Source organism: Chrysemys picta, chromosome 1 (assembly GCF_011386835.1).
Source record: "Chrysemys picta bellii isolate R12L10 chromosome 1, ASM1138683v2, whole genome shotgun sequence".
NCBI classification, from domain to species: Eukaryota; Metazoa; Chordata; order Testudines; family Emydidae; genus Chrysemys; species Chrysemys picta.
Window position 1 is genome coordinate 88,018,362 of NC_088791.1, and position 22,816 is coordinate 88,041,177.

Consider the following 22,816-nt stretch of genomic DNA (forward strand, 5'->3'; position numbering starts at 1 on the left):
TGCTGTCACTTGTGCTTTATGGATTATGTTGCCACTTAAATTTAAGGTTATGTCTAAACTGTGGATCTTGCAGCAGTACAGCTCTACCACTATTGCTGTGCCACTGTAAAGTCACCCATGTAGCTTCTCTTTTCTGGCAGGAGAGTGCTCTCCTGCTGGCCATAATTAAACGAGCCCCAGCGAGCGGCGTCAGCTATGTCGGCAGGAGAGCCTCTCCTGCCCACATAGCACTGTCCACACCAACATTTTTGTCTGTGAAACTTGTCAGTCGGGTGTGGAAAAAAACAAAAAAAGTTTTACTGACAAAAATGGTAGTGTAGACAAAGCCTAAATGTGGAAGATCTACTTTCCTCATGCCTAGTGTCTTTTTAATTCTCATATTGGGGATAAAAGTGGAAGTTTAGATTCTAGTCTTCTGAAAAATGATGCACAGAGCAGTTCCCGTAATTTCTCCACTCTGCTCACAATGGTGTGCACTCCTCTAGGCAGTTGATTCCAGCTTCTCCCTCCCAACAGAGGGAGACAATGCAAATGCTCATTTGTGATACTGCCTTATAGAAAGGGTCTTGCTGGCTCAGAATCTGTCTCCAGCCTGATGTCTGTTATACTTTCTCCAAAAACTGAATGACAGCTTCCAATGTTCAGAGACTATGAATTGAATATTTTTAAAACCTATATAAACAGTAAGATAGAACTATATATACACAAAGGAAATGAAAATGCAAGGAAGTGTTTTTGGTAACTCGTGTCCACAACAGTGCTTCAAAGCACTTATCAAAATGTACGGTACAGCTATTTTTCTTCAACTTCCTTTGTCAAGGTGCATATTTTACTCATTCACGTAATTTGGTTTTGTTGATACTCTGCAAGATATTTCCCAGGGTTGCTCAGAAGTCATCAGTACTTGTTTTCAGAACTACCAGAAGCCAAATCTTTTCCCTCCTACAAAATTGTTACATATCAGCCCTGAAGTACAACATTAGAACTGAAAGCAGACTATTGAATTTAACAGCAACTTTATTTAATAAGACTAAGGGATTTTTACTTTGTCACTCTGACTAATGCATTATTCAGTGGAAAACTTTTACTAGTAAAAACTCAAACAATATTCTGTGCAAGCACCTGTTTAGCCATCCTATATTTCTATTCTTTGCTCTTACTGAAGATATTTATTTGGTAAGGGCTTTCGTTTTTTGCACGTTAGGTCTGTTTCTGCTTTATCCTGCAGTGAAATCAGTCCTGTCTGTAATATCTCAAATCGCCCCAAATTCCTAGTTAGTTTGTAGGGGGTGAGATAGAAAGATAAGATGGGCTGTGAAAGTGGAAGCATTTGTTCAAATACCAAATGGCTTTGAGGCAATGTCATAAAAATGTATTAATATGAAAGGTGACTGGATGTTGACATTTAATAGTATTGGGTCTGAAAACTGCAGAAATAAGACTAAGAAGGTGAGATTAGTTCATATGTTAAATGTCATCCCTCTTTTCCTCCAACAGAAACCATCCCAGTATCCTCCTCTACAGACTGGCAAGCGGCATTTGGGTTTGGCTCCTCCAAACAGCAAGAGGATGACTTAGGGTTTGACCCCTTTGATATCACCCGCAAAGCCTTAGCAGACCTGATTGAGAAGGAACTGTCAGTCCAAGACCAGCCTTCCCTCTCGCCCACATCTCTTCAGAACCCTTCCCCGCACACTACAACCGCCAAAGGGTCAGGGTCTGGATTCCTGCATCCTGCTGCGCCCTCAAATGCCAACTCTCTCAGTAGCACCTTTCCAGTCTTGCCACAGAGGTTCCCGCAGTTTCAACAGCACCGAGCAGTTTACAACTCCTTCAGTTTTCCAGGCCAAGCAGCTCGCTATCCTTGGATGGCCTTCCCACGCAATAGCATCATGCACTTGAACCACACAGCAAATCCCACCTCAAATAGTAATTTCTTGGACTTGACTCTCCCGCCACAACACAACACAGGTCTGGGAGGGATCCCTATATCAGGTAGGTGAATCAAGGCAGCCATGAACCTATCACCTGATTCATGCCTTCAGCTTCTCTGAGCTAGGGTGGGAAGAGGGGGATAGCCAGCTACCAGTGCTAGACTGCTACCATAATTGTCATCCTGGGATTCTTTTGGGGCAACATTGTTTTAAATGGGCCCTCTTTCATTTTTTCAGAAGGTTTAGTTGGATGTTTAGCCTTGTAACATTGAGCTTTATAAGGAAGGTGGAGTATCTTGTGCCCAATTATTTCATTTGAAAAGAGATTGGTATTTCAGTTCTTCAATCTTGCCATGGTCTGGCTTTCCATGAAAACTTAAAAGGAAGAGTAGGCCTTGGAATTCTAGTCAGACTCCAGTATCAACATGCAGGTGCTAATCTAAGTTTTAAAAAGATATGCAAAAAATATTTGCAAGCATTAAGGAATCAAGCCACTGGCCAGCTGTCTTGGCTAGGTTGTTCCCTTCCACATGCAAGCAAAACAAACTGCATATTTAAGTCCATGCTATTTATTTCTGCACTCCAAATGGTTTTAATGTTTTACATGCAATCTTCGATGTCCTAAGAGAGAACAGGCCAGTTCTGGACCATGGCTGGATGGGTGGGATATTGCAACAAACATTGTGACTAGAGGGCTAAATAGCCAGAACGTTGGTCTGGTTCACTTCTGGGATTTGGAGCTCATCCTGTACTCCCAAGCCGCATTTAATAATTTGGCCTCAGCAGGTGTTTTCCAGGAAAAATATATTGATATGGAATTTTGTATTCAAGATGACTAGCAATTTAAGGAAGAAAAAGTCTCCTAAGCTATTTGCAGTCATGGGTTGAGGAAAGCTGCTCTGAGACATTGCCACTATTATTTTCTTTGAGCATTTTGGGGAAATATGTTGCAACTTCCTAACTGTAAGAACAGTAGGACAATGGGACAGACGGCCTAGGGAGGTTGTGGAAGCTCCTTCACTGGAGGTTTTCAAAAGGATGCTCGATAGCCATCTGTCTTGGATGGTTTAGACTAGTGGTTCTCAAACTTTTTTTTTCGTGGACCACTTGAAAATTGCTGAGGGTCTCTGCGGACCACTTAATGATCTTTCCAAATGTTGTTTGTACCATTAGCTAATTATTGTAAAGCGTTTTGGATAAAAGCGCTATATAAAAAAAACTTAATAGTTCTTTTTGTTCTACAAATAAAAGTGCACACCTCATATTTTAATATCATTAGTCTTACCTTTCTAATGCAATGGATGTGCCCCCTCTTCCCTGCCGCTGCAGCCTCTGCTGGGAAGGAGGGGGATCTCTCCCTCTCTCCCCCGCTGCCGCAGCCCCCGAGCTGGGGTAAGTAGTCTCTTTCTCTGGCCACCGCAGCCCTGCATGTCCCAAATTTCCCCCCATCCCCTCTTCTCACTTCACTGCGCCCACTCACCTACCCCCTATCCCACCCCAAGGCCTCCACCTCACCTTACATGTGCGTTTTCTCCAGGGTCCAGGCACCTAATTAGTGGAGCCACGTCTGCGTGGCTCCACTAATTAGGTGGGTGGCCCTTCATTCTCTTGTGTGCGGCTGCCAGGTGTGCACCTTAGAGGGAACTATCCACAGACCACCTGAATGGAGCTTGTAGACCACTGGTGGTCCATGGACCACAGTTTGAGAACCTCTGGTTTAGACACAACAAATCCTTCATCTTGGCAGAGGGGTTAGACTTGATGACCCTTGCGGTCCTTTCTAACCCTACGATTCTATTACTCTAATGATTAAGAAAATCTAAAGGCGAGCGACCTAGAAACTTTTTACTACATATTTTTGCTACTCAAGTGCAGAAGCTAATTTTGGCAGTTTCTTCCTTCCGCTTTGTTCTCTGAATCCTTGCCAATCATTTCCATGCTTTTTCCTAGACTTCCTGAGGGTAAAACAGATATTTGTAGCCTGGAACAAATGTTGGGAGTGTCCAGACTAGCCTTTATAATGAAGTTGGCTCCCTCAAGTTAAATGATGATTAACTTGAGGTTTAAAAAACAAAAACAAAAAAAACCCTTTAAGGTAAACAAGAGGGCCCCTATTTTTTTGCTACTTCATTAAGGTGTTTACACTTACAACCTAACAATGCAAATAGTTCTTTGATCTAATTTAGTGAAAAGTAAAAAATTTATTTGCGCTTTCAGACACTGAAAATGATTCTGAGCTCTGTGACTTGATATATTTTATCCTGGATGAGTGGCTAAAGGTGCGAGTCCAAGGGACTAATGGTAGGGTTGAGGTTAGATATCTTGAGTCATTACAGTTAAAATAAATATTCCGAGGTGTTGCATAGATAACCCCAGCTTTGCAATAAGGCTTTTGATTCTGGCGAAATGGGTTTGCAAGGTCATTCTTAAAAATCACATCATTTAATTGCCTTTTGACCATGCCGTTTACCCTTTTTGTGCGGCACAAGACTTGGGTATCCTTCTTGGTATTGCTCTGGGGGAAGGGCTCCATGGACCTTTGTGCCCATGACTAGTATCTAGCCTGTCACTTACACTTTTCGTTGCCTGTTTTTAAAGGACAAATAATATCCTTAAACACCAATGTTTTCTCTCAGTATGTAACCATTAGAACCAATTCATCTTCCAAAAATATTTTTAAGTACAGAAAACACAAAATAAACATCTGCTGAAGTCTCTGTGGAAAGTTCCGTCATGCTAGTTTTGAACTCTTGTTAAGAAAACGTTGAAGGTTGCCTAGTTTAGTCTGGCAAGTCCGTTAACTCTCCAACAACCCACATCCATAGTGGTTTTGATAAACTCCTCCTTCCGAGGGGAATGTCCTCTGCATGGATGCATTGGCTAGTCTGTTTTTCTCTGATCCAAAATTAACATAAGTACAAGAAGATCAGATCATTTTGTTGGATTATGGATTTGTATTGTATGGATTTGTTCTGTTTGCATGGCACATCAGAAATGGGTCCTGTTCAATGACTGGGGGCTCCTAGGAACTACTGAAATATAAAATAATTATTCCTGGAAGATAGGAAGTACACTGACATTTCCTCCTACGTTTTCCCATGACATGTTGATCTATTAGAACACATCTTTTATTTCCCACCACTCACTGATAGAGTTCTCATTTCAGATAGGTCTTTGATCTGCAGAGCTTTCTACAAAATTACTCTTACCTTTTCATGTGATAACTTCCCATCCTTGGGCTTCTCTATACACATACTACTGATACAGTTAAAATGGTACGACCCCTTAATGTGGTTGTAGTTTTACATTCCATATGGGAAGAATAAGTGATCCTGGTATAAGGCACCTTTATATGGATAATTGCATCCATACTGGGGAATTGCATTAGTATAACTAGATTGGTAAAATCACAGCCTTAACAGATAGTTATACCAATACTAAAATCTGTGTAGACTAGGTCTTTAAGGCTGTGTTTACACTAAGGGGCTATAATTGATGTTCTAACAGGGCCCTGCATGAGATGGTGTGGTAAGCTCATTTAGCATACAAAAAATAGTGAATTGATAAGTATACATAAAGTTCTATTTAGTTTGTCAAAAAAGTAACATTGAAACTGTGAGTATAATAGAGAAGTTCTCACCTGTGTCATCAGTGGGAGTACTTCTGTAGACAGGGCTCCAATTGCATCCAGCATTTTACTGACATGGTGATAAAAATACTAAAAGCTGCTCGTGTTTTGTCTACACTAGGGCTTACCAGCAAGCTGAACACTTTCAGGGATCAGAAATAAATGCTTTCAGGGTGCGTACAATTTAAACAATAATCCTGGACTAGTGTTTAGAAAGAGAGAGGACATTTGAGCCTTCCAACCATCATCCAGTTAACTTTCCTTTCCACTCACCCAGCCATTTTCAACATTTTTTTTTTAAATTTATATGTATATAAAAACAAACCTGATTAAAAGAGCCTCACAAAACTTTGATTTGAAATCAGCATACTGTTCGCTAGACTCTTCAGTTCCATGATTCACTAATTTCACTACAAAATATTTGAGGATATTTAGCCAATTAAATTGCTGAACTTTTTAGTGCTATAATTTTGCGTGAAGAAGTTACTTAGTGCCATAGAGTATGGTTCTTTCAAATGTTTTGTTTTAACTATTACGGTTCCTTTTTTAAGGTTACAAAGGGAGAGAACATTTTAAAATTAATATCAGTTTACATTGGTATTCATTACAATTTTATTTTTCAGTGTTAACTTTAGGACACCATATACATTTTATCTCCTGTTTAGTCCAGAACAGAATTACTTGCTTTACTTTGCAATCCTATAACCCCAAAACAGCTGTGTATGATGCCCAATAATATAAATGGAAGGACACTAAGGGCAGGGCACTATCTAAATGTATATAGGATCCATATTAAGAAAAAAATCAAATGTGCATTTGACTTTGCTTGTTCTGATGTGATTCATGAAGGAAATGTGTGATGGTTGTAAAGCTACTGTATTTCTAATTACAAACATTTAATACTTGGTATGCATAGAAATTTGTAACTGGAATGTTCACTGGGCATTAATTAATATCCATATTTTTCAGTTGGATAGACTAACTATGCTAGATATTGTTTCTTCTGATTGCAAGGGTTTTCATGGTCACATTTTTGTAGGATGTTTAACATTTCTCTTTGCGGGATGGGAGCGATTGGAAGATCAGTATTCTAGGGGACATATTTTAATTTTGTATTAATATATAGTAGGACAGTATGATTATACATGACTACAGAAAAGTTAGACATACCTGCTCTTGAGTACAGTTATGACAGTTGAATCATTTTTATCAGTCTTGCTAAGCCCCTAGATTTGGAGAGCGCAAGTAGATTTTTTTGAGATTCCTTGGTTCTGGAATGTTGGTCATAATCAGTCACCTTCAGGGCCTGGTGCCAGAATCATCTCAGGCTTTTGCTTGGATATAGGTGTAATTGAGAAATTGCTTCTATTGAATCAGGGGTTGTCTAGCTTGATAGCAAATCTCTTGTACGTACACACAATCTGATAGATGGGAGCACTCTGTAAATAGGAAAATAATGCCTGAGTGAACTAAAAGTGGAGGCTTCTTTTTTAAACAGGCTTGAATTTGTAAGAATGTTGAGCAGCACACAAGTCCTTCTATATTGCTATTTCTACATACAAACACGTTAACTGTTACTACATAACAACCAAGGTGATGGCTTACAACAGTGCACCCTTACCTGTTTGCTTCGGGCATCTAAAGTAGAATTACCTAGAACAAAGAGGGCAAAGCAAATTATATCTATCTCATATCCTTATTAGGTTTTCCTTTTTTAATGTAACACTCCACATATGAAAGGTTTATCGCTCTGCCCTCTCCCACCATTTGAGTCATATGGCATCTCATCATATCTATCAAATTTAAGCTGAACATCAAATCTATTTACCTGCTACCATACTTCAGGCAGTATGCTATTAACATCACTGCTTTACTAAGATGTTGGCCTCTGCCGCCTCCTTCCTTGAATTCCCATGAGTCAGACCATGGAGGAAGGTGATGTATCAAACATAGACTCTCCGTATTGGCTTTCTCCTGCATTGACATCGAGGGAGCAGTTTTCAGACTTTCTCATTTAACACCTTCACACCCAAGTCTAACCCTTCTTTCAGTTAGGAATGTCTCTACCTCACTGGTCTTTACCCCTCTGACCTTGTCACTTGTGTGTCTCGTGAATGAGTCTTTCTAGATCCTATACAGAGCAAGGCATGGTATGTTTTGAACAAGTCTTGGGAGCCATGAGCTCTTGAGCTTCTGACATGCTCTGTGGCCTTGGCCAAATCACATGATGATTCTGCTGCAGTTTCCCCTCCTGTAAAATGGGGATACTTGCCTATCTTGGAGGGATGTATTAAGTGTGTTGTAAAATGCATTGATGGTGAAAAGAGCTGTGTATGAAGTATTAGCTAATCTGTTCCTCCATGGCCATGTGACTTTTAACAGCAGCGTCCCATCTTTTCTAGTCTCTCACTCCCACTGACCACTCTGTTGGTTTGAATGTTCGCTAATGCCTCGCTCAATTTAATATTTCCACCTTTTCATCCTATTCTTGGCCACGTGCAAAGGATTTCTATCCACCTTTTAATGTAACTGGCCAAACTTGCAGCACTGTCAGACACTTTATTCACCTTCTGTCATCGTACCGTATATACTCCTTATATACTCTATCATAAGCTGGTTCGTTTATAAGCCGACCCCCCAAGATGGATAAGTAAAAATGGAAAATTTTTATAATCCGTTCATAAGCCGACCTTATAATTCAGGGGTCAGCAAACTTTGGCTCCCGGGCCATCAGGAGATGGTTTGTTTACCTTGAGCATCTGCAGGCACCAAGGTAAACCTAAGTAAACAAAGTGTCCCGGCGCGCCAGCTGCTTACCCTGATGGGCCAGGACAGCAACTGGTGGGGCAATTTTTTGGGGGGGGAGGGAGAAGCTGCGAGTCAGGGGAGTAACCCCTGTGACCACCCTCCACATGACCCTCCCCCCCAGCCCGGGACCCCCTCACTCTCCCCATACCATCCCTTCAGGACCCCCACACTCTCCTGGTCCCATCCATTCCCACCTTATCTGGGGAGGATGTCTCTGGCCTGGCTGGAGCTGGTCCGGCAGGCTGGGCAGCGTGGCGGTAGCCTGCTCTGGTGGGCCAGACCGGGCAGCGCGGCCGCAGCATGTTCCAGCGGGGTGGGCGGGGTGGCATGGCCTCAGCGTGCTCCGGCAGCGTGGCCAGAGCCTGCTCTGGAGGGCGGGGCAAAGCAGCACGGCTGTAGCTGCTTCGGAGGCTGGGGGGAGAGCAGCGTGGCCAGAAGCGGAGAGACTCTGGCTTCGCCTCTTCCCTTCTGGCTGTGCTGCCTCCCCTTGCTCCCTCTGTTGAGGGGTGGGGGGGAAGGGGGCTGTGTCCCACCTCTCCCTCTCTATACCCGTTCATGAGCCGACCCCCTTCTCTGGTGCTTCCCTTTTTTACTAAAAAAAAATTCGGCTTATGAACGAGTATATACGGTACTTTAAGGAAAACTACCTGTTTACTTGGCACTTTTCCTTGTCATTTGGTCTTGCCTCAGCAGCATTGCTTGCAACATTTCTACTATTATCAACAATTCCTTTTCCTTCTGCTGTTACCTTCCCAGCGCCCTAAAATCTGCTACTACCCACCTATTCATAAGCCTTTCTCTGACCATGACGTGCACACTAATCACCAAAACTGAGCAGTGATTTTGGGTGCCCAAATTGAGACACCTTAAAGGAGTCTCCATTTTCAGAAAGTGAACACTTGCTATCAGATGCCACGTTGGTACCCAAGATCGCTATTTAGTTCTGAAAATCTTGGCTGGTTTAGTCTTTAACCCCTTCTTTCTTTGCAAAATGATTGTGTTGCTATCGATGTTCAAACCACGTTTTTGACAATAGCCTCAACTACTTGTAATTCAGTTTCACTATGACAATTGCCTAGTAGCATCTGTGTATTCAGTCATCAGCAAAAGTTTGTCTTGACCTCTGTGTAAATCTTGGCACTCACTGATTGACTTTGTCTTCCTGAGTAGTCTCTGTAACTGTTCAGGTGTTGGGTTTCTTTTCATTGTGGTCCTTCCCCCTATAATACCGCTTTGTCTCTGGTGATTTCTCCTATTGAAACTCAAGAGCTCAGTTCTAAGGCCTTTACTCCCCTACTTCTCACTTCTGTTTTTAACTGCTACTTTTTCCTGTTATCCTGATAAATGTTTCAGCTGGTTCAGCACAATACATAGTAAATGGTAATCCATCTATAACCAGTTTTCTGGGATTTCTTTAGTCTTATCTATCCCACAGTGTTAGCCGTATGAACTCTATTGAATCAGTGTTAGTTCATAGTTGTTCCTGTATATTGTATCCTTTAAATCAGTGGTTTTCAAACTGTGAGTCGCGACCCAGTACTGGGTCGTGGAATGTAAGGCACTGGGTCGCGGTGGCTCTGGTCAGCACCACCAACTGGGCCGTTAAAAGTCCCATCGGCGGTGCTGCCCAGCTATGGCAGGCTAGCCCCTACCTGTTCCGACACCGCGCTGTGCCCTGGAAGCAGCCAGCAGCAGGTCTGGCTCCTAAGCGGGCAATTGGAGCTGGGAGTGGTGGTGGTGCCTGCCAGCAAGAGCCCCACAGAGCCACTTGCGGGCCTCCGCCTAGGAGCCGGACCTGCTATTGGCTGCTTCTGGGGTGCAGTGCGATCCGCGGTGCTAGGACAAGCGGGAAGCCTGCCTCTGCACCCCGGCTGCGCCACTGACCAGAAGCCGCCAGAGGTAAGCCCGCTTCCCAATCCCCTGCCCCAGCTCTGAGTCCCCCCTCAAACCCCTAGCCCCATCCTGCACCCCAAACCCCTCATCCCCGGCCCCAGCCCAGAGCCTGCACTCCCAGCCCAGAGCCCTGACCCTCTCCCACACCCTCCTCCTCCCACACTCATTCCCAGCCCCACCCCACAGACCTCACCCCCACACCTCAACCCTCTGCCCCAGCCCTAAACCCCTCCCACACCCCAAGCCCCTCATCCCCAGCTCCGTTGGGTCGTGGGCATCCACTGGGTCACCAGAAAAAAGTTTGAAAACTACTGCTTTAAATTACCACTCTTACACTGATTGTCAAGTCTCTGCTTACTTCAGCCTTGTTCGCTTACGGATTAATCTTTCACCTAAATATCGGTCAAGGGTTTGTGGGACAAATTTCAAACTCTGTTCTGGCTTCTGATCTCCCATTTTGCCTTCAGTTCCCATAACCATAGCCCTCTCCTTGACTCTGATCTCCCCATATATGCTTTGTCTGCAAACTTGCCTATTGTCACTTCCGCAACATTGCCTCTGTGTACCCCCGGTCTTGATGCTACTTCTGCAGAGATCTTTATCTTGCTTTGAATACTGTAACTCCTTTTAGAGTTTCTCAAGTTCCTGTTTGTTCCAGCATATACAAAATGTTGCTTCCCACATATGTGTAGAGTGGAAAGATCTCCAAGCATATACCCAGGTTCCCTACTAATTGCAGGGACCAGACTGACATTGCCTTGTTTTTAAAAACCAACCATAAGACATGTTTCATTCTGCCTCTTGAATCTTCTCTCTTTGTTCTCCATCTGCTCCCTCTACTCATTTACTAAGTAAGAAGATGTTGAGAGAGAAAGTCGTGTGTGTTCAAGAACTTTCTACACATCTTCTCCCATCTGGAGCAGTCTCATTGTTTCTCTACCTTTTTTAAAATCTCATTTGTGCTCTTACCTTTGCTGTTAATTTTGTAATTGTATTTAACCCTGAGGTGTTTCAGATACAGTTGTATGAAAGGTGTTATTCCTAATAAACCTCACTGTATAAATATCAGTGCGCTAGTCTATAGCAGTGGTTCTCAACCTTTTTTCATTTGCAGACCCCTAAAAAACTTCCAATGGAGATATGGACCTCTTTGGAAACTTCAGATGCAAGTGCCAGACCCCTTTGGAAATCTTTTGTCGGTATATATAGTTGAATTCTCTTCTGTCACTTTTCAGTCTGTCTTTTGCGGATCCCTTAGATATAGTCCATGGGCCACAGATTGAGAACTACTGATCTTATAGGACTTTGCTTTGGGCATTTGCAAGTTTTAATAAACTTTCAACGTGAACTGTCCTAACCTGATGAACTAACTTGTATAATAGCACTAATAGTCACATTGAGGTTCCAAATTTTCAAAATGTTTTGAATGTTCCTAACTTACGAAATTAGTAAAGTTTAAAATGTTTCAAGAACTCTTGGAGCCAAGTTTTTCTCCCTTAACTGCAACAAATTCAGATGGACTACGAACGTCAATAACACAGCTAGGATGGAAATAAATGTTTTACTGGTGAAAATGGATTTCTCAGAGGATTGAGTAAGAGTGACTGACTTCCTCCTGTAGGCTGTTGATTGTGACCAAAGATGATATCTGGTGGCTTTTTGCTATTTGTTTCACTTTGTAGTGGATAGGTGGTTCATGCCCTTCTTGATAGTTGCACTAGAGGAGCAAGGTATTCCATTAAAATAGATTGTATTCAGTTCCCATTCCTAGTGGTGGGGAAAGTTAGTACTCGTTTGGGGTAAAAAATACTTCCGTCCTCATACCTGTAAATTCTTCATGTTTCAGTGCTAAACTTTGTTTTGCTTTTTTAAAAAGGGATTAATTGAAAGCTAACTGATGTCTAATCAGTGTATAGACAGAATGAGTCCCCAATTCTGGTTAGGGCCTCCGGATGCTATGGCTATAGAAGTAGTAGACTTTCCCCTTACGCTAGATTTTTGACATGTTCTATTTCTTGAAAGTACTTATCCTTAGGACCTAGAGCTGCTGTTGCACATTTTTAAAACTTACAAAGTAAAATTCCAAAATGTACAACTTGCCTTGTAAGTCAATCTAAAAGAAACAGATGTCACCAGTAGAATAGTTAGCACACACTAAAATGGTTAAACAGATTTGACCTTGGATAGACTGAGAAGAGGTCAAAAGTTGAGGTCCTTCATGCAAAACTCCCCGCCACTGCTGCTCTTTTAAAGCAGAGGACTATTAATATGCACACTTCAACAGGTTGAATGCAGCAATATTTCAGAGGAGGAAGATCTCTCATTACTGAGGGCCCTAAGTTATTATAAGGCTTTATTGGTAAAAACAAATATCCTAAATTTCAGTTAGAACCTATCTGGCAACAAATGCAGATGGCCAAACTCTAATAGGCTTTCAGCACAAGTGTACATTTCTGAATGAACGTGTTTCTGAGTAGAACATAGTTTTTTGCTATCTGCAGTTGCTTTTTTAAAAATGGAGTACCTTAATCAAGTAACTTAATTTGTAAGAATATAAAGATCTCTGTGAAATTAGGCTGTCTGACTTGTTTCAGTATATGCAAATTTGATCCCTTTCATCAACATTGGAATCTTGTGTTGGGGGAAAAACATAATAAGCTGAATTTGAAGTTATTTGTAGGCATGGGTATCTTTTTAAACAAAACATTTTTTTTGCTTACATAAGTGGGTCAGCTATATCTGAAGATGACCTTCAATAATCATACTGAATCCAGTTTCAGATGCCTTGTTTTCCTTTCAGCTTCCTTTTCTACTTCTCTCATCTGACCTGATCACAGAATAACTCTATAAAGGTACCTGCAAATATACATTCATGCTTAACCATCCTAATTTTTGTTACAAAGGCAGAGAAGTAAAGAATGGCTCCAGTGGTCCTCAGTATGCACAAGTACACTGCACTAAATTTATTCTTAGCTCTGAGCATAGAATTATAAGATCCTAGGACCAAAAATCCCAACTTAAAATTGCCCTCTGCATTCTCCTTTTATGGTCTGGAAGTCTTTCACTGATTTACAATAATCAAGTGAAGGTTGAGGTTCTACTTACAGACTGCGTTAGTCATTAGCATTAAACATACCCAGAATAGGTTAATTTTGGTCATCCCATGTGCACGGAAGTTATGTACCACTCCATTTTTAACCAATATGTGCTTTGTATATATCCCAGATAAATATTTCCACTCATTTCAATGTCGTCATTGCTTCCCCTTCAGCTCATCATTGCAAGTATTGGCCCTTAGGCTATTATACAGTGAGAATTACCAATGTAGTATGTTATGTCCTTTCTGAATAAAATGAAAAATGCTCTGTTACTATCAATCAGTAAACATTCTGTGTATATAATGGCAACTAGGTGGAGGGCCTCTACTGATGAATTTTTCAATTTTTTTTAAATATACAGAACTGATGTCACTTTGCATGAACAGGGCTTAGTGGAATGTGGCCCCAAACTGATTAAGACTTCTAGCTGTTGCAATATATAAATGTTTATTAAACATTTAAAAATTCAGTGTCACAGATGCAGGTGTGCTCTGTGAAAACCAGTGGTATGAAGGCATGTATTGCTTTCAAATAAGCTATATTGCTCCATGTGTTTGTGCAGGCTGTTTTCTCACAGCTTAAATTAAGTGGCCTGCAGCTGTAATGACACCAAATTTAGCTCTTTGTTTACATAACCTTGATCTGTGAGCAGAAGATTACATCCCTCTCCTGAAACTACAGGCAAAAATCTCTTCTCAAATCTACTCAGTGGAACTCCATTCTAGTCTTCTCTCCTTACATGCACAGCTCTCCCATTGAATATCTGACTCCAGATATGACTTGTGGCTCTCTGGAGGAAGAGGGAGAGTACTCTTACCTTGAAAATAAAATTGGTAGGTGGCTCCTTTTTAAGTCTTATCCAGTCACTAAAGGCTTAGGCCTGGTCTACACTAGGCAGGGGGGGGAGGATCGTTCTAAAATACGCAACTTCAGCTACGAGACTAGCGTAGCAGAAGTCGACGTATCTTAGATAGACTTAGAATCACTTACTTCACGTCCTCGCGACGCGGGATCGACGGCCGCCGCTCCCCCGTCGACTCCGCTTCCGCCTCTCGCTGTGGTAGAGTTCCGGAGTCGATGGCAGAGCGATCGGGGATCGATTTATTGCATCTACACTAGATGTGATAAATCGATCTCCGATAGATCGATCACTACCTGCCGATCCGGCGGGGACTGTAGATGTACCCCTAGTTAAAGATCATAACTCCAAAGAATCTTCCTCCCACATGAGATAAAAGTTAATGGTCACAGGAGCTGAGCTGAGTTCCAGCACTTCCCCAAAAGAAACTTTGAAGTTTGTTTCCCGAAAACAATAACTGATGTGAAGGTTGCATGCATGAAATAGATTAGAGGAAATAAAATATGAAAGAGAACAAATGGGAGGATCCGTTTGAACCTATTCTGAAGTTCATTCTTGTTCCACATCTACACCTTGTGCTCGGTTGCTCAACCCAGAGCAACGACGCAGTGTTATGAAAACTCCCCTGCTTTTCCATCTGCCCCATGCTCTACTTAAAAGTGCATTAGAGGGGATTCTCTGCTTTCTGTTCCCCGTTTTGTGCTCAGAAACGCAATACAATACATTCTGTGAGGGGTGTAGTTGTTGTTCACTGTTGTAAAGATGTGTAATCCCTTGCTACACTGCTGTTGCTACCACAGTGGAACTTCACCAGTGGTGAATTTAAACATCTGACTTTTGCCAATGCAGATGTATGCTAAGAGTTTCCATTTTATTATCATTGGTAAATGACCCTTTAACTCCTTGTTTTTTCTTAGGAAACACGTTGGCTATGAGTAGGGCTCTACCAAATTTGCCATTTTGGTCAATTTCATGGTCATAGGATTTTAAAAATTTTAAATTTCATAATTTCACCTATTTAAATCTGAAATTTCACAGTGCTGTAATTGTTGGGGTCCTGACCCAAAAAGGAACTGGGTGCGGGTTTGCGAGGTTATTGTAGGGGGGTTGTGGTACTGCTACCCTTACTTCTGCACTGCTGCTGGCGGCGGCGGCGGCGCTGCCTTCAGAGCTGGAGAGTGGCGGCTGCTGGCCGGGAGCCCAACTCTGAAGGCAGATCCACCGCCAGCAGCAACACAGAAGTAAGGATGGCGTGGTACGATATTGTCACCCTTACTTCTGAATTACTGCTGGTGTGGCGCTGCCTTCAGAGCTGGGTGCCCAGCAACAGCTGCTGCTCTCCGGCTCCCCAGCTCTGAAGGCAGCGCAGAAGTAAAGGTGGCAATACCACGACCCCTCTAAAATAACCTTGTGACTGCCCCCCCGCAACTCCCATTTGAGGAAGGACCCCAATTTAGAAACGCTGGTCTCCCCTGTGAAACCTATATAATACAGTGTGTAAGCACACAAAAGATCAGATTTCATGATTTGTGACCTGTTTTTCATGGCCGTAATTCGGTAGGGCCTAGCTATGAGCCCTGGTCATTAGGATTTTTAGACTTTTTTTAAAGGTTTTACCTGCTGATGTCGATATAGGTTGTAATCAAAGGGATAGCTCAGTGGTTTGAGCATTAGCCTGCTAAACCCAGGGTTGTGAGTTCAGTCCTCAAGGGGGCCATTTAGGGATCTGGGGCAAAAATCTGTCAGTCCTGCTTTGAGCAGGGACTTGGACTAGATGAAATAAAATGGTAATTGTACTCGTTCAAGCTTTATCCTCTTCACTCTCAGAATAAGAACCTTCACAGTGGATTGTGTCGATCTTCAAAATAGGATCATGCACGTTGTCTTCACTCCCCCTTGGTGGGACTTGGATGCTATCCCAGGCTTCCCTTTAGCGTGGCTTCCGAGAATCAGACTAGGAAAAATTATAAATAGTGGTACACTCCAAAGCTCCACTCCCAACCCAAACTTTGCACCTTTGTGATAGCAAAGGGATGTTACTAACAGTAGATTGTGCAGCTCTTCATATGATCACTTCTCTCCTTTCTTGCATGCTGTGATCAATAGTAAATTGGTAATAATTCATTTAGATAAACAGAAATGGAAATTACCTGTGGTATTGTTTCAGGTTGCCTAGAGACCTAGGCAGACATTACTGTACAGATTTTGTTCATATTTTGAAGGTTATCTTTGCAACCATAATGATTAGACTCTTTTTAAATAAAAGCTTAAATTCTGAAGGACAACATGGTAGACACAAAGAAAAAGTATTGGCTTGCTGGGGTGCTTGTCTGTCATTAGGCTTTTAACTAGGGCTGTCGATTAATTGCAGTTAACTCACACGATTAACTCAAAAAATAATCGTGATTAATCGCAGTTTTAATTGCACTGTTAAATAGAATACCAATTGATGTTTGTTAAATATTTTGGATGTTTTTCTACACTTTCAAATATATTGATTTCAACTAAAACACAGAATACAAAGTGTACAGTGCTCGCTTTGTATTTTTATTACAAATATTTGCACTGTAAAAATGATAAATATTTTTCAGTTCACCTCATGAATACCGTAGGGCAATCTCTTTATTGTGAAAGCGCAGCTTACAAATGTAGATTTTTTTTGTTACATAACTGCACTCCAAAACAAAATAGTGCAAAATTTCAGAACCTACAAATCCACTCAGTCCTACTTTTTGTTCAGCCAATCAGTCACTAAGAGAAACAAGTTTGTTTACATTTATGGGAGATGATGCCTGCTTCTTATTAACAATGTCACCTGAAAGTGAGAACAGACATTCACATGGCGCTTTTGTAGCTGGCATTGCAAGGTTTTTATGTGCCAGATATGATAAACATTCGTATGCCCCTTCATGCTTTGGCCAATATTCAAGAGGACATGGTTCCACGCTGATGACACGTGTTAAAAAAAATAATGCGTTAATTAAATTTGTGACTGAACTCCTTGGGGGTAGAATTGTATGTCTCCTATTCTGTGTTTTACCCGCATTCTGCCATATATTTCATGTTATAGCAGTCTCGGATGATGACCCAGCATGTTGTTCATTTTAAGAACACTTTCACTGCAGATTTCACAAAACGCAAAGAAGGGGCTAATGTGAGATTTCTAAAGATAGCTACCACACTCAACCCAGGGTTTAAGAATCTGAAGTGCCTTCCAAAATCTGAGAGGGGCAGGGTGGGGAGCATGCATTCAGAAGTCTTAAGAGCAACACTCCGATGCAGAGACTACAGAACCCGAACCACCAAAAATGAAAATCAGTCTTCTGCTTGTGCATCTGACTCAAGTGATGAAAATGAACATGTGTTGGTGTGCACTGCTTTGGATAGTTATCGAGCAGAACCCCTCATCAGCATGGATGCATGTCATCTGGAATGGTGGCCAAAGCATGAAGAGGCATACGAATGTTGAGCATATCTGACACGTAAATATCTTGTAACACCGGCTACACAATGCCAGGCGAACGCCTGTTCCCACTTTCAGGTGACATTGTAAACAAGCGGGCAGCATTATCTCCTGCAAATGTAAACAAACTTGTTTGACTGATTGGCTGAACAAGAAGTAGGACTGAGTGGACTTGTAGGTTCTAAAGTTTTACATTGTTTTATTTTTGAATGCAGTTATTTTTGTTTATAATTTTACATTTGTAAGTTCAACTTTCATGATAAAGCTTGCACTACAGTACACCTCTACCCCGATATAACACGACCCGATATAAAGCAGTAAAGCAGCGCTCCGGGGGGGCGGGGCTGCACACTCCGGCAGATCAAAGCAAGTTCGATATAATGCGATTTCACCTATAACGCAGTAAGATATTTTTGGCTCCCGAGGACAGCGTTATATCGGGGTAGCGGTGTACTTGTATTAAGCGAATTGAAAAATACTACTTTATTTTTACAGTGCAAATATAATAAGTAAATATAAATTGAGCATGGTACACTTTGTATTGTGTGTTGTAATTGAAATCAGTATATTTGAAAATGTGGAAAACATACAAAAATATTAAATATAAATGGTATTGTTATTTAACAGCATGATTAATCAAGATTCATTTTTTAATCACTTGACAGCCTTACTTTTAACTTAATTTTGTGCTGGTTTTTGGAACACTCATGAAGGTACGATTTGCACCCCAATATAGCTGAATTCATAGATGTAGGAGAAGTATAAACATATAGGAAGAAGCATGAGTTTTAGAAAAATTGTAGTTCATGCAAATTGTAGATCATTGGTTGAAAGTACATTAACAAATCATTGGTCCGAGGGGGGTCTACCAAGTCTAGTTCATGGCTTCCTCTGTTCAATGTTCAGATCCATAAGACCTTTGACTTTAAATCCATGTGGCAGAAAGAAATCTGGAAAATTGTTCTGCCTTTTTTTAATCTCACGGAGTGGGGTATAGCCTGTTGGAGTCCAATGTGCGCCACAACTAGCTATCTCTTTAACATGGAAATGTGGCCTGTAACAACAGCGCAGGATATTGCCTCTTGATATGAGCAGCCACTGGCTGTCTGCATTCTGTATGAGTAGTGTTCTGCAGGTTTTTTTATTTGTAAATAATAATTGTGGGAATTTTTTGGTGTTTATTTTTATTAACATTAAAACTGGGATGAAATCGGTTTAAAAAAATAAATGTGGAAAATCGTGGAAAAAAGAGAAATTTCATAATATACACTTTATTACAGTATAACTGAAACGTTTTTATGTACAAAGGTATTTTTTTAATCTCAGAGCTAGTAGTTTTACCAGCAATCCTGGTTTGTGTACACTTGCATAATTTTCTTCCAAGTATCCTCATTCATGTTCAGCTTCTTGCTGTCATGGAAGTAGTCCAATTTTGAAAATAAGCGCTCTACAACAATAGATCCAGAACATATGCTCAAAGCTTGCCATGCCACTTTTCTGAAGTTGGGAAGTATGTCTTCATGACTGTTCCAAAAAGCCAGGACATCCAGTTTCACATTGTCAGGGTTAGGCATGCTTATGTAAGTAGTAAATTCCCCTTTCAGATTTGAAGTTTCATCTGTAGTGTCAAATGGTTTAAATGCTCTAGCAGAATGGTCATAGTCTGCTACAAAATTCACCTTGAGGAAGGGGTACAACACCTGGATCGCATTCCAAAAAGAATCTTCTGCACCAAACACTTCAGAGTTCCGATTTCAGGCCACTGTCATCTCTCATTTCTCACTGAGTGTTGCGTTGTGTTGAAGGTTTTGAAAGCATTTTTGGTTTTCTCATGTTCTGGTATCAGAAGGATTTCCAGCAACACCTGGGTTTTTTTGCAGTATGTTTCTCATGCAGCTTTTAATGCTTAATTCAGCTGAGATTTTGGTTGTCAGGATCCAGTAAACATCTGTATTGGCAAACGGCAGTAGTCTAAGAAAATTCAGTTTTTTCTATGTTTCAGTGATTCCAAGTTTTCAATAAGTTATCTTGGTGCGCAGAATCTGGAAGTCATTTTGGTTATGTGCCATTCTAGTCAGATTTTCCGCTTTAGAATCAACAAACTAAGGATGATCTAGGACAGGGGTGGGCAAACTATTTGGCCTGCAGGCCACATCAGGGAATGGAAACTGTATGGTGGGACATGAATGCTCACAAAATCGGGGGTAGGGGTGCAGGACGGGGTGAGGTCTCTGGCTGGGGCCAGAAATGAGTTCAGGGGGTGGGAGGGGGTGGGGCTGGGGATGAGGGGCTTGGGGCACAAGAGGGGGCGCTGGGATTGTGGGGTTTGGAGGGCAGGAGGGGGTTGGGGCTGTGGCAGGGATTTAGGGTGTGGGCAGGCTCAGGGGTGCAGGCTCTTGGCGGCACTTACTGCAAGCAGCTCCCGGAAGCATGTCCCCCCTCCAGCTCCAAGGCGCGGCCAGGCAGCTCTGCACGCTGCCCTGTTCGCAGGTGCCACCCCTGCAGCTCCCATTGGCTGGGAACTGCAGCCAATGGGAGCTGCAGGAGCAGTGCCGGTGGACGGTGCATTGCGCAGAGCTGCCTGGCCACACCTCCATGGACTACATAGGAGCCTGAGGTGGGGTCATGCCAGCTGTTTCCTGGGAGCCACGTGGAGCAGGGCAAGCCCGCACCCTGCTCCCCAGCTGGAGCAGAACAAACCCCCGAGCCCACTCCCTGGCGGGAGCTGAGGACCAAAGTAAATGGTCTGATGGGCCGGATGTGGTCGGTGGGCCAAATAGTTTGCCCACTCATGATCTAGGAGATGCATTAGCTCAGTCAACACATTTACATAATAGACAGTGAAGTACAAAGTCATCCACCAGTGTGGGACAACAGGGGTAGGTAATCAGCAGTTGGCTCTGTATTCGGCTCTGCACTATATAAAACAAAGCCTTCAGCTTGTTCACATGTTTGAAAATGGCCCCAAACTCGATGCAAGATTTCATGTCTGTCTTTTCTTCCATAGCCAGTAGCTGCTGACAGCACAACATTAGTCAGATAAGCAGGACAGGTAATATGTAGCAGCTCTAGTTTCTGGTTGAGTTTAAACTCCAATGCAAACTTAGCTATGTAGGAAGCAGAATCTGTGTTAGTTGTGGCTACTTTTTCCCAAGTTTGTTGGTACGTCTCAAACGTGTCCGTTACTGCTGCGTTGATCAAATGGGTGTCAGCTGAGCAGATGAATGTCACAATCCGCACAAAAGAAGTCGGGTTTATTTGCTTTGAAATAAAAAAAAGTGAAAACAAAAGGCCAAGAATTGGATGGTCCAAAGCATCAGGAGACTCGTCAAAAATCAGATTAGACACCATATTTCCATTTGTTCATTCCATCAGTTTAGATACTAAAGCATCATAGTTACCTTTCAGATATTTGAGTGAGATTGTCTGCATTAGGAAGGGTTTTTGCAGCTGGACAGCATTGTCTCACAAAGTCACCAATAGTCTCCTCCGCAATTAACAGCGATTGTCCAGTTAAACAAAGAGCACACACACATTCATTTACACAATCATGCTGTATCTTCTTTCATTCAAGCCCTGGTGAAAACTCCTGATATTGACTGTTTACCCCAAAGCTCACTTTCTTCTTTAAGCTTCTTGTCACTTGCTTTTGAAATGCTCCTTTATTTTGTCAGTGCAAGCACAGACCTAAATGCTGCAGTACTTGGAGCGCAATTCATCCTCTTCGCTCTCGTCTTTACTTTCCTTGACAATTTCTAAGGACTGATTTTCTGGTTGATATTCAGGCATAGATTTGTCGTTTTTGCCCCATGTTTACCTCTTTATCTTTATCTGTGGAGGATTTATTATTTAAATTCTGCGCTGCATTGAATGGACACAAAGAAATAGGTGGGCAGAGTCTCCTTCTGAGGCAATCATAGGTTGTCTACACTACTGCAGTAAGTTGATCTAAGTTTCGCAACTCCAGCTACGTGAATAATGTAGCTGGAGTCGATGTATCTTAGGTCAACTTACTGCGGTGTCTACAACGCACTGCGTCAACTGGAGATGCTCTCCCATCAACTTACCTTACTCCTCTCGTTCCTGGTGGAGAACCAGGGTCGACTGGAAAGCGCTCTGCCATTGATTTAGTGGGTCTTCACTAGAACTGCTAAATCGACCCTTGGTGCATTGATCACCAGAGCATCGATCCCCGTAGTAGTGTAGACATAGCCATAGTGTGATATTAATGTTTGATTTTTTTCCAACCTCGACTGTGCGTGTGTTCTGTGTTTAACTCTGCAGAATTGCTTCAATCGTGGAGCTGCAGGACACAACAATTGTGGAAAATGTTAGTGTTTAGCAAAAATAATCACCCAAAAAAGCAAGTGGATTGATAAATGAGTATAAATGAGTGAATCCCAAACTCTTTTAATATAAAGTGAAAATTTATTGGTCAAAATCAGTAAAAACTGAAAATGCAGAGCACTGTGTCTGAACTGCACCTCCATAGTGATGAAGGTTGGATTAATGAGAGTGGATGCAATTTGTCCTATTTTAGGCAAATTATGCTTTAAGGATCCTGGCAAATGAAGCCCTCGGTTGCACTAAATATTGTGGGGTTGCCATGAGTCATTGCTACCAGAATCATAGGTGTTCTGGATAGAGGGAAAACATGGCGTCTCCTAATCCTGCCATTAACTCAAGCTTAAACTGTTAGTAGCTGTCTCCACTAAACCTCTTAGACTGTTTTACATTTTAGTTATCCCTTGATTGAAGAAGCCCCCATTTACGTTAGACTAAATCCAAGTTTATTCTTTCCTCACAGATAAGAGATTGTACTTAACATCAGGTGTTCAAAGCTCTCTTCTGTGATCTTATTAGGGACTTGGTTGTATGTTATGTATTCTTAGGATGGTTTAAGGGGCTGTTCCTGTAATACTTCCCAGGAAGTGCCAGTTCTCGATGAAGCATTACAGCAGCCAGCACAAAGGATTGTCTTAAGAGCTGACAGATGCTGTGCTATAAGGGGGCACGGTTTCCTGGTACCTCCATTTGTGGTTGTGACCAAGTTGAGAATCTCTCTATCCTAGATTTTGGTGCGTCTCCTTTTGGTATTTGTTACACCACAATCCGCTCTTTTCACCCCTGCTG

The 22,816-nt window shown here is 42.0% G+C and overlaps 1 protein-coding gene across 12 annotated transcripts in view; it reads left to right on the forward strand.

Moving 5' to 3' along the window:
- CNOT4 (CCR4-NOT transcription complex subunit 4) overlaps positions 1-22,816 on the forward strand; it is a 124,011-nt gene that overhangs the window by 85,089 nt on the left and 16,106 nt on the right. For 9 of the 12 annotated variants that reach the window (XM_005305267.5, XM_005305266.5, XM_005305264.5 and 6 more), the window contains one exon: positions 1,498-1,995. In XM_005305267.5, the coding sequence (XP_005305324.1) occupies positions 1,498-1,995 (498 nt within the window). Of the gene's footprint in view, positions 1-1,497; positions 1,996-11,377; positions 11,463-22,816 lie in introns of all 12 variants that reach the window. The other 3 variants (XR_010591513.1, XR_010591512.1, XR_010591514.1) reach the window with 1 other exon arrangement.